Source organism: Electrona antarctica (genome assembly GCF_951216825.1).
Source record: "Electrona antarctica genome assembly, chromosome: 6".
NCBI lineage: Eukaryota > Metazoa > Chordata > Actinopteri > Myctophiformes > Myctophidae > Electrona > Electrona antarctica.
In genome coordinates, this window is record NC_136811.1 from 59,033,623 (window position 1) to 59,046,215 (window position 12,593).

General features: G+C 44.0%; 1 protein-coding gene across 1 annotated transcript in view; it reads right to left on the bottom strand.

Annotated features, from left to right (window-relative positions):
• Positions 1-4,118: 4,118 nt before the first annotated feature.
• The window catches only part of LOC306924611 (protein 4.1-like), a 110,225-nt gene continuing 101,750 nt past the window's right edge, over positions 4,119-12,593 (bottom strand). The window contains exons 19-21 of the mRNA XM_079503184.1: positions 8,284-8,361; positions 8,087-8,167; positions 4,119-4,392 (exon numbers count right to left, since the gene is read on the bottom strand). Coding sequence (XP_079359310.1) covers positions 4,369-4,392; positions 8,087-8,167; positions 8,284-8,361 — 183 coding nt within the window. The 3' untranslated portion in view covers positions 4,119-4,368. The remainder of the gene's footprint in view (positions 4,393-8,086; positions 8,168-8,283; positions 8,362-12,593) is intronic.

Below are 12,593 nucleotides of genomic sequence, written 5' to 3' on the forward strand. Positions count from 1 at the left end.
CGCACGCTCGGGATCCAGTGTTGTCGGACTGTTAGTATGTCTAACCAAGGTATGCACCCCAAATAAATCTAAAGAGATCTAAATAGATCTGCTATCTCTGCCCTTCAACCAAATAGATCTGAATAGATCTATTCTAAATAGATCTAAATAGATCTATTCTAAATAGATCTATTTTTCCTTTTTTCCCACTCGTGGTTAAATGGTGACTTTGTGACACCCAGACAAAAAGAGTACAATTGAAACAAACTCTGGGATGGATCACGATCGACACACGTCAACATAACGAGGTCTGGGATGGATCACGATCGACACACGTCAACATAACGAGGTCTGGGATGGATCACGATCGACACACGTCAACATAACGAGGTCTGCGGTCGTAAGTTCGTAACAAAGAACATCGCAATCAAAACTAAAGAAAATAAAAAAACGTCATAACAAAAACATGCAAATCAGGCTAAAACGCAGCGCAGAGGGAAGCACGCCGTTGGCCGTTTTTTTACGTTGCGGTAAGGGGGCGGGGCGTCGTTTAGGACAGCGATTCTCAACCTGTGGCCACGGCTGGGGCGCCCCCTGGTGGGCCGTGACGACGTTGCAAGCGGGTTCGCAAATAATTGGCAAAACGGATATGTTCATCTCGACAAACATATCCGATCTAAAGCTTAGATCGGATATGTTGGCCATATGATAAAGTTAAAAACAAATCAAAGCTTCGGTGTAAAAGCAAAAACAAAACGATATTTTTAAAACCTGCTCTGGATAAAATTATTTACGAAGAACTTCAAAACCCTCCTTTGATACAAACACTATAACAAAAATTAACTTTCTATAAAACAGAGAAAACATCTCATAATAGATACGATTTCTTTTCAGTTCCAAACTTTACAACAAGCGGTTTAATAGGCTGCTGGTTCACCTGGTTTCTGATTGGCTGCTGGTTCACCTGGTTTCTGATAGGCTGTTTACTTGGAAAAGTCGAGGAAGGGCGGAAAAAAACGAGCCTGGTCGTTGGTTGATTTTTTTCTGTGTTTTTACCTGAGTGTTGGATGTGAGGTATGTCACTTATAACCTGATTCCGCCAGCTGGTGGCAGTAGTGAGTTCCTCCTCCTGCTCCGATATGGTCCCTCTCGGGCAGAGAAGATGAACTCCGATCAAAATGCTGATCGGAGCAATATGCGGCCGCTAGATCAGCTAGATCAGCCATATGCGGCTGCTAGAGGCGGGATCAACCATATGCGGCCGCTAGAGGCGGGATCAGCCATATGCGGCCGCTAGAGGCGGGATCAGCCATATGCGGTTGTATGCGGCCACTAGAGGCGGGATCAGCCATATGCGGCTGTATGTGGCCACTGGAGGCGGGATCAGCCATATGCGGCTGTATGTGGCCACTAGAGGCGGGATCAGCCATATGCGGCTGTATGTGGCCACTAGAGGCGGGATCAGCCATATGCGGCTGTATGTGGCCACTAGAGGCGGGATCAGCCATATGCGGCTGTATGTGGCTACTAGAGGCGGGATCAGCCATATGCGGCTGTATGTGGCTACTAGAGGCGGGATCAGCCATATGCGGCTGTATGTGGCCACTGGAGGCGGGATCAGCCATATGCGGCTGTATGTGGCCACTAGAGGCGGGATCAGCCATATGCGGCTGTACGTGGCCACTAGAGGCGGGATCAACCATATGCGGCCGCTAGAGGCGGGATCAGCCATATGCGGTTGTATGCGGCCACTAGAGGCGGGATCAGCCATATGCGGCTGTATGCGGCCACTAGAGGCGGGATTAACGATATGCGGTTGCTAGAGGCGGGATCAGCCATATGCGGCTGCTAGAGGCGGGATCAGCCATATGCGGCTGTATGCGGCCACTAGAGGCGGGATTAACGATATGCGGTTGCTAGAGGCGGGATCAGCCATATGCGGCTGCTAGAGGCGGGATCAGCCATATGCGGTTGCTAGAGGCGGGATCAGCCATATGCGGCTGCTAGAGGCGGGATCAGCCATATGCGGCTGTATGCGGCCACTAGAGGCGGGATTAACGATATGCGGTTGCTAGAGGCGGGATCAGCCATATGCGGCTGCTAGAGGCGGGATCAGCCATATGCGGCTGCTAGAGGCGGGATCAGCCATATGCGGCTGTATGCGGCCACTAGAGGCGGGATTAACGATATGCGGTTGCTAGAGGCGGGATCAGCCATATGCGGCTGCTAGAGGCGGGATCAGCCATATGCGGCTGCTAGAGGCGGGATCAGCCATATGCGGCTGCTAGAGGCGGGATCAGCCATATGCGGCTGCTAGAGGCGGGATCAGCCATATGCGGCTGCAAGAGGCGGGATCAGCCATATGCGGCTGCTAGAGGCGGGATCAACGCGAGTATTGAAGCGCTGTCATAGCGCACATGTAAACACAACCTAACAGGACTACAACTCGAAATTATTAGGGAGATTTCAGATTTTTGTCCCGCTTCTTCCGGTTCATCGTTTAAGCTTGAGAGAGACCAGATCAAGGTAGGAGGAACTTGTGAACTTTTGTACTGCCACCTTCTGGCGGAGTCAGGTTATGTCACTTACAACCGACGTAATAAAACAACAAACAAACAAAAAAACGGTAACACACGTAAACAAACGATACGCAGATGTTTCCATAGCAACCTTGAGATGAACGCTGAAAATAAAATAACGCCTAAATAGTCGTCTATGAAAGAAGAGCATTTATACCATTATATAATAAATAAACGTCTATGAGCATTCATACCATTATATAATAAATAAACGTCTATGAAAGAAGAGTGCATTCATATCATTAGATACGGTTAGCAGAATGCTACTGTATTACAGGGTTAGGTTTAGGTGTAGATACGGTTAGCAGAATGCTACTGTGTTAGGGTCATAAACTGCCACAGAAAGATAATGTTTTTTTAAGCATTTAAAATCAAATTAAATTTACTAAACTGAAAACTATGTACGCATTTGTTTCTCTCCCCCAATGTCGTTGGAAACACCTTTTTCTAAACATCGGGTGAGACGTTACTTTTCTAAACATCGGGTGAGACGTTACTTTTCTAAACATCGGGTGAGACGTTACTTTTCTAAACATCGGGTGAGACGTTACTTTTCTAAACATCGGGTGAGACGTTACTTTTCTAAACATCGGGTGAGACGTTACTTTTCTGGGTTCCAATTATATGCTTTAATAAATTATAATTAATAACAATTAATACATTACAATCTCCCTCTATAACTAAAATCAGTTTGTGCACCACTAAAAAAAACACCTTCAATGTTTTATTTAGGCTATTTTAGAAATAGTTTTTCACAAGTTGATACTTCCTAAGAGCATAAAATCTATAACTATTAAATATGCTTTTATCAGGAATTAATTTTACTTATAGAGGGCAGTTATAATGTATTGATGAATATTAGTTTTAGAGGGCTATAACTATATATATAATTATAATGTATTAAGGCATAAACTTCCATAATGTTCTAAGATAAGTGTATATAATGTGGCGTGATGCGGGTGACGCTCGTCAAAACAATAAAACGTAAAATAAACTGATCTACAAATCATAGTTCTGCGTTTTCTCTTTGAAGTTCACTAAATAGGAACTTAACCCTTTAAGACCTGAGGCCCGTTATAAAAATGCAGTTCGCGAACATTTTTGTGCAGAGTGTAAAAAAAAAGCTTTTCTGAAAAACCTGTGTTTTATGTATTAAGTTACATAACACAGGTTTTATAGGGTAACCTTATGTAGCATAACACTAACATCTAAACACGTGTTTTATGTATCAGGTTACATAACACAGGTTTTATAGGGTAACCCTATGTAGCATGACATTAACATCTAGAACCACACAGATGCTTTCCTGGACCTAATGGGTTAAAGTTAGTCTACGTCACTTCTATTGGTCCATAAAAACAAACACGCGGACCGCGATGGAACGCTTCAAGGAGAACGGCTTCACTTCCTGGAGGAAGTCCTCCAAACTTACATCGTAGATCGGTTCGTTATTTTACTTCCTGGAGGAAATCCTCCAAATCGGTTCGTTAGCGACACCGTTCTACCGCTCATCGTGTGACCTTTGATCTGATTAATCACCTGTTATTATCATCCTAATGTCAGTCATCCACCCACCAGGGGGCAGCAGTGAGGTTTTACAGGCTCTAAGTGGCTCATTAATAATAAATAAATACTATGAAACATCCAGTGTGATGATGATGTCATCACTGCGGCTCCGCGTTAGCTTGAGCCGTTAGCGCTTAGCGGTTAGCGGTTAGCAGTGTGACTCGCCCGGTGGGGGCGCTAGAGGGCAGGAAGAGAGTGGACGCTGATGACGCTGATGATGATGATGATGAAGGTAGAAGTTCAGTTAGGCCGACGCCCCATCGGTTCCCTGTAAACAAAAACACTATTATTATTATTGTTATTATTATTATTATTATTATTATGAACATACTTCAATTCAAGTCATATATTCACTTTTATATTATAAAAGTGCATTCATTAATTTTAAAAATATGTAATATATTATGTTTATGTTCTCATATTAACACCTCGAACACCAAGAAGTTATTTAATCCATTAAATCAGAGTTATTCACGTTTTAAGATTTTCGGTCTCATCGGCTAAAATGGGCGGGGGGGGGGGGGGACATTTTCGATGACGTCCCACCGGGAAATAACATCGAATGTTGCGCAACAGATGCTCCCAGCCTGTGGAGCGACGCGATCGGTTTTGATATCAATAAATCTCCGTCCTTTTATCAATCTCCGTCCTGAGCGCTGGGCGTTACTAATTGATTGAACGGAGAACTCCGTCCTTGCCGCTCGGGGTGTTAAAAATATGTAATATATTATGTTTATGTTTTCATATTAAAGACGGAGTGCAGTGATTTGTTTCCAGTTTTTCAAGTGTTTATGAGGTGAAAGTACTTCATTAGAGCCCTTGGTGTGGTTGTTATGTCATGTGTTTATGAGGTGACAGTACTTCATTAGAGTCCTTGGTGTGGTTGTTATGTCATGTGTTTATGAGGTGACAGTACTTCATTAGAGTCCTTGGTGTGGTTGTTATGTCATGTGTTTATGAGGTGACAGTACTTCATTAGAGCCCTTGGTGTGGTTGTTATGTCATGTGTTTATGAGGTGACAGTACTTCATTAGAGTCCTTGGTGTGGTTGTTATGTCATGTGTTTATGAGGTGACAGTACTTCATTAGAGTCCTTGGTGTGGTTGTTATGTCATGTGTTTATGAGGTGACAGTACTTCATTAGAGCCCTTGGTGTGGTTGTTATGTCATGTGTTTATGAGGTGACAGTACTTCATTAGACCCCTTGGTGTGGTTGTTATGTCATGTGTTTATGAGGTGACAGTACTTCATTAGAGCCCTTGGTGTGGTTGTTATGTCATGTGTTTATGAGGTGAAAGTACTTCATTAGAGCCCTTGGTGTGGTTGTTATGTCATGTGTTTATGAGGTGACAGTACTTCATTAGACCCCTTGGTGTGGTTGTTATGTCATGTGTTTATGAGGTGACAGTACTTCATTAGACCCCTTGGTGTGGTTGTTATGTCATGTGTTTATGAGGTGACAGTACTTCATTAGACCCCTTGGTGTGGTTGTTATGTCATGTGTTTATGAGGTGACAGTACTTCATTAGACCCCTTGGTGTGGTTGTTATGTCATGTGTTTATGAGGTGACAGTACTTCATTAGAGCCCTTGGTGTGGTTGTTATGTCATGTGTTTATGAGGTGACAGTACTTCATTAGAGCCCTTGGTGTGGTTGTTATGTCATGTGTTTATGAGGTGACAGTACTTCATTAGACCCCTTGGTGTGGTTGTTATGTCATGTGTTTATGAGGTGACAGTACTTCATTAGAGCCCTTGGTGTGGTTGTTATGTCATGTGTTTATGAGGTGACAGTACTTCATTAGAGCCCTTGGTGTGGTTGTTATCTCATGTGTTTATGAGGTGACAGTACTTCATTAGACCCCTTGGTGTGGTTGTTATGTCATGTGTTTATGAGGTGACAGTACTTCATTAGACCCCTTGGTGTGGTTGTTATGTCATGTGTTTATGAGGTGACAGTACTTCATTAGAGTCCTTGGTGTGGTTGTTATGTCATGTGTTTATGAGGTGACAGTACTTCATTAGAGCCCTTGGTGTGGTTGTTATGTCATGTGTTTATGAGGTGACAGTACTTCATTAGAGCCCTTGGTGTGGTTGTTATGTCATGTGTTTATGAGGTGACAGTACTTCATTAGACCCCTTGGTGTGGTTGTTATGTCATGTGTTTATGAGGTGACAGTACTTCATTAGAGTCCTTGGTGTGGTTGTTATGTCATGTGTTTATGAGGTGACAGTACTTCATTAGAGTCCTTGGTGTGGTTGTTATGTCATGTGTTTATGAGGTGACAGTACTTCATTAGAGCCCTTGGTGTGGTTGTTATGTCATGTGTTTATGAGGTGACAGTACTTCATTAGAGCCCTTGGTGTGGTTGTTATGTCATGTGTTTATGAGGTGACAGTACTTCATTAGAGTCCTTGGTGTGGTTGTTATGTCATGTGTTTATGAGGTGACAGTACTTCATTAGAGCCCTTGGTGTGGTTGTTATGTCATGTGTTTATGAGGTGACAGTACTTCATTAGAGCCCTTGGTGTGGTTGTTATGTCATGTGTTTATGAGGTGACAGTACTTCATTAGACCCCTTGGTGTGGTTGTTATGTCATGTGTTTATGATGTGACAGTACTTCATTAGAGCCCTTGGTGTGGTTGTTATGTCATGTGTTTATGAGGTGACAGTACTTCATTAGACCCCTTGGTGTGGTTGTTATGTCATGTGTTTATGAGGCGACAGTACTTCATTAGACCCCTTGGTGTGGTTGTTATGTGCAATGATTTCTGACGACTGATGACAAAAACAGTGATATAGTGACATCACAATATCATCCCCTCCCTAACCCCTCCCCCTTTATCATACTACAACAACAGCTGTGGGTGTGGCTTCAGTTCAGGTGGATCACCACCCACCAGGCAAACCAGGCATACTTAATGACCTGGTGGGCGTGTCCACATAAAAACGACATTTTAACAAATACTGTACACTTTTTAGAAAAGATTCTTCCTCCTTATTATACAAGGAGGAAGAATCTTTTCAAAAAATCACACCCGTGTGAACTGAGTGGTGTAAGGTTGATTCAGCTGGAGTTTTTGTCCGATGTGAGGTATTATATAAGGTAAGGTATTATATAGCCTGATCTGCTCTGATCTGACGTAATGAAATCACACCCGGATGTGATTTCACAACAGGCTGTTTTTGTGCAGAAAAAATGACCACGGTTGCTACGGTCATCCAGTTCACCCGGGTGTGATTTAATTACGTCAGAAATTATTTTGAACATAGCAACCATGCTCATTTTTTTCTGCACACAAAAGCCAGTTGTTTCTGACGACTGATGACAAAAACAGTGATATAGTGACATCACAATATCATCCCCTCCCTAACCCCTCCCCCTTTATCATACTACAACAACAGCTGTGGGTGTGGCTTCAGTTCAGGTGGATCACCACCCACCAGGCAAACCAGGCATACTTAATGACCTGGTGGGCGTGTCCACATAAAAACGACATTTTAACAAATACTGTACACTTTTTAGAAAAGATTCTTCCTCCTTGTATAATAAAAATCACACCCGTGTGAACTGAGTGGTGTAAGGTTGATTCAGCTGGAGTTTTTGTCCGATGTGAGGTATTATATAAGGTAAGGTATTATATAGCCTGATCTGCTCTGATCTGACGTAATGAAATCACACCCGGATGTGATTTCACAACAGGCTGTTTTTGTGCAGAAAAAATGACCACGGTTGCTACGGTCATCCAGTTCACCCGGGTGTGATTTAATTACGTCAGAAATTATTTTGAACATAGCAACCATGCTCATTTTTTTCTGCACACAAAAGCCAGTTGTAGGAGTGGTTTACACCACTCAATAATACCTGATGATCATGTTTTAGGGTGAGAAAAAATCATGGCATTCCATCTTTAAATATTGCATGATTATCTGTTCATATTAAATATTGTATTTTTTGTACCTGATCCTGATCAGATTCTGAGTCAGCAGTTATTACAATCCTCTTCTCCACACGAGACTCTGACGAGCCTGTCTTCACCACCTGACAGACAGACAGGCAGGCAGACAGGTTAGAGAGACAGACAGACAGACAGACAGACAGACAGACAGACAGACAGACAGACAGACAGACAGACAGACAGACAGACAGACAGACACCTTGGAGATGTGAGTGGTTGTCGTGGTAACAGAGGTGGCTCCGCCTCCATCCGTCTCTGTGGTGATGTCTACGGTCACCTGTAGGGGGCGCCAAAACACTTATTACCTTTTTTACCATGAGATGCACGTACGCACGCACGCACGCACACACACACGCACGCACGCACACGGGGAGGGGCTAGGGGGGAGGGAACAACATGACCAATTATACCTTCAATAAATACCTTTAAATTAACTTAATATTAACTTAACATTAATACACAAACACCAAGGCCCATAAAGGGACAAACAGAAGCAACATTTGTATAATAATTTTATTTAAATTGATTGTCATGCAAACACATATAAGCCCTGTTGTACATGACTTCAATGTGATCCATTGACCTTTCTGATGACATCACACTGATGTCATCACGCTGATGACATCACGCTGATGACATCACACCGATGACATCAGACTGATGACTTCAATGTGATCCATTGACCTTTCTGATGACATCACACTGATGTCATCACGCTGATGACATCACGCTGATGACATCACACTGATGACATCATTGATGATTTTCTCATACACGGTTCTCTGGAATCTGCCGAACAGCACCTGATAATTAACCACCGTCCCAATGGCTGAATGTGACGCGTTGTGAGCTTGTAGATCTGCTATTTTCACCATGCAACCAAGTGTAAAATTATACTTATACTGGATCTCTTGTCCACTAGTCCCTTCCTAACATTTTAGTCTGGTTTGAATTTGTTGAATTAGTTTTAGTCATTTAGTTTCATTGAATTACTTTTCGTCAGTGAAAAACGGAAGCTCTGATCATGAGTAAAATATAAATGCTTCCGTCATGATAATAGATATAATAAACATTACTACTACTAAACACAGTCAATAATAGTCAATACATAACATATTATGTTAACATGATAATAGATATAATGAAAAAAAGCCTCTTAGTAGCTAAACACAGAGAGAAATCAATGTGTTAACATGATAATAGATATACTAACCCTAAGCAGTGATAATAGATATAACATACATTAACCATGGAATGGTTGGTATGGCATATTTTAATATGATAATAGATCAACCCTAACCAGTGATAATAGATATAACATACATTAGTTAGTTAGTTAACTAACTAGTTAACTAACTAACTAACATACATTAACACCCCGAACGCCCAGGGTTATTTAATCCATTAAATCATAACGCCCAGCGATTCATAGCAGCGGAGCACGTTTAGCGACGGACCAGATGTTATCCCGGATGTGGCTGAAGTAGCTAAATGTAGCTGTGGCAGTTCACTGTGCCACTGACACTGAATTGAACTTTATATATATATTATTTGATGCTTGATTCAAGTTGATTGATAATTGGTTGACTCCATTTGTTCAGAGTTTATCATTGTGTATATAATGTGTGAAATATTATGTAACACTTTAAAAATGTGTGTATATGAAATGTATTGTCTCTGGACATGGGGCTGTTATAATTGTGGAATCAATTAGGGGTTGGTATGGTCCAGTGGGAGGGGCCTAGCCTATATATAAGAAGGGGGACCTGACACTGTGGATCAGTCGATGTAGGGCTGTAGACCAGGAGGGCCAACCTATTCAGCCATGTATATAGTTTTGCTGTGTTTTGTTACACCATTTTTGCACCATTTCTTTGGACACAAGGTGAATAAAAACTGTTTGATTTTGCTAACAAGGACTCTGACTTGCTATCTTTGAGTCTTGAATCTAATGCCTTTTTGGGCCCATACTACCTCGCACTGAGCAAAGTGTGACAGTAGCTAAAACACTCTCGGGGCGATCGTCAAGAACGGGAGGTATGATTCATTCTAACGTGAGTAGCGACGGGACCGCGATGGGCCGTCTGACACATAATCCTTTCTTAGAATTGGACGGAATGATTTAGATCAAGAGTTATTCACGTTTTAAGATTTTCGATCTCGTCAGCTAAAATGGGGGGGAACATTTTCGATGACGTCCCACCGGAAAATAACATTGAGTGTTGCGCAACGGACACTCCCAGCCTGTGAGACGCTCCCAGCCTGTGGAGCAATGCGATCGGTTTTGATATCAATAATCTCCGTCCTTTTGATCAATCTCCGTCTTGAGCGCTGGGCGTTACTAATTGATAGAACGGAGAACTCCGTCTTGTGCGCTCAGGGTGTTAACTAACCACTGTATGGAAAATATAAACATGACGTCAGCTTGTCATTCAAAAAGGAACGGATGCTTTTCTGTTAAAGATTCATCGTCTGGTCTAAAGCCTGGACTAAAGCCTGGCCCAGATCACTGGACTAAAGCCTGGACTAAAGCCTGGACTAAAGCCTGGCCCAGACCACTGGACTAAAGCCTGGACTAAAGCCTGGCCCAGACCACTGGACTAAAGCCTGGACTAAAGCCTGGCCCAGATCACTGGACTAAAGCCTGGTCTAAAGCCTGGACTAAAGCCTGGCCCAGACCACTGGACTAAAGCCTGGACTAAAGCCTGGCCCAGACCACTGGACTAAAGCCTGGACTAAAGCCTGGCCCAGATCACTGGACTAAAGCCTGGTCTAAAGCCTGGACTAAAGCCTGGCCCAGACCACTGGACTAAAGCCTGGACTAAAGCCTGGCCCAGACCACTGGACTAAAGCCTGGACTAAAGCCTGGTCTAAAGCCTGGACTAAAGCCTGGCCCAGACCACTGGACTAAAGCCTGGTCTAAAGCCTGGACTAAAGCCTGGCCCAGACCACTGGACTAAAGCCTGGACTAAAGCCTGGACTAAAGCCTGGCCCAGACCACTGGACTAAAGCCTGGTCTAAAGCCTGGACTAAAGCCTGGCCCAGATCACTGGACTAAAGCCTGGACTAAAGCCTGGACTAAAGCCTGGACTAAAGCCTGGCCCAGACCACTGGACTAAAGCCTGGTCTAAAGCCTGGTCTAAAGCCTGGACTAAAGCCTGGACTAAAGCCTGGCCCAGACCACTGGACTAAAGCCTGGACTAAAGCCTGGTCTAAAGCCTGGTCTAAAGCCTGGACTAAAGCCTGGCCCCAGATCACTGGACTAAAGCCTGGACTAAAGCCTGGTCTAAAGCCTGGACTAAAGCCTGGCCCAGATCACTGGACTAAAGCCTGGACTAAAGCCTGGACTAAAGCCTGGACTAAAGCCTGGCCCAGACCACTGGACTAAAGCCTGGTCTAAAGCCTGGTCTAAAGCCTGGCCCAGACCACTGGACTAAAGCCTGGTCTAAAGCCTGGACTAAAGCCTGGCCCAGACCACTGGACTAAAGCCTGGTCTAAAGCCTGGTCTAAAGCCTGGACTAAAGCCTGGACTAAAGCCTGGACTAAAGCCTGGTCTAAAGCCTGGACTAAAGCCTGGACTAAAGCCTGGTCTAAAGCCTGGACTAAAGCCTGGACTAAAGCCTGGACTAAAGCCTGGACTAAAGCCTGGACTAAAGCCTGGACTAAAGCCTGGACTAAAGCCTGGCCCAGATCACTGGACTAAAGCCTGGTCTAAAGCCTGGACTAAAGCCTGGACTAAAGCCTGGCCCAGACCACTGGACTAAAGCCTGGTCTAAAGCCTGGACTAAAGCCTGGACTAAAGCCTGGCCCAGACCACTGGACTAAAGCCTGGTCTAAAGCCTGGACTAAAGCCTGGCCCAGACCACTGGACTAAAGCCTGGTCTAAAGCCTGGACTAAAGCCTGGTCTAAAGCCTGGACTAACCACTGGTAGAGAACTACTGGTCTAAATCATCAAAAGTGTTAATTATATAGTCTCCAGGTCACTGAGGTCAGAGGTCAGACCGAATAACAACACAAACAGTTTTTGTCGTGTTTTCAGTTCTTTGGAACACAGCAGGTTAAGAAGGAGGCGGAGTCAAGTTAGGAAGGAGGCGGAGTCAAGTTAGGAAGGAGGCAGAGTCAAGTTAGGAAGGAGGTGGAGTCACGTTAGGAAGGAGGCGGAGTCAAATTAGGTAGGAGGCGGAGTCAAGTTAGGTAGGAGGCGGAATCGTCTAGATAAAGGTCACATAGGTCAGAAAAGTATTTTCTTCAAAGAGGGGGCGGGGTTTAACGATGAGGAAGAGGATGCAGAGGAAGAGCAGTGATGTCATAGAGAGGAGGAGGAGCAACAGCAGCGAGCGAATGAGGAGGAAGCTGGATAGGAGGATGAAGCTAGATGATTGGATGAGGGTCTCTCTGTGGGTGGGGCTTATTCCCCTCAGCTGCGCTTGGAGTAGAAGTCTAGCAGAGGACCTCGCGGGAGACGGATGACAAACTAGGAGAGAGGAGGGAAGGAGAGGAGGGAAGGG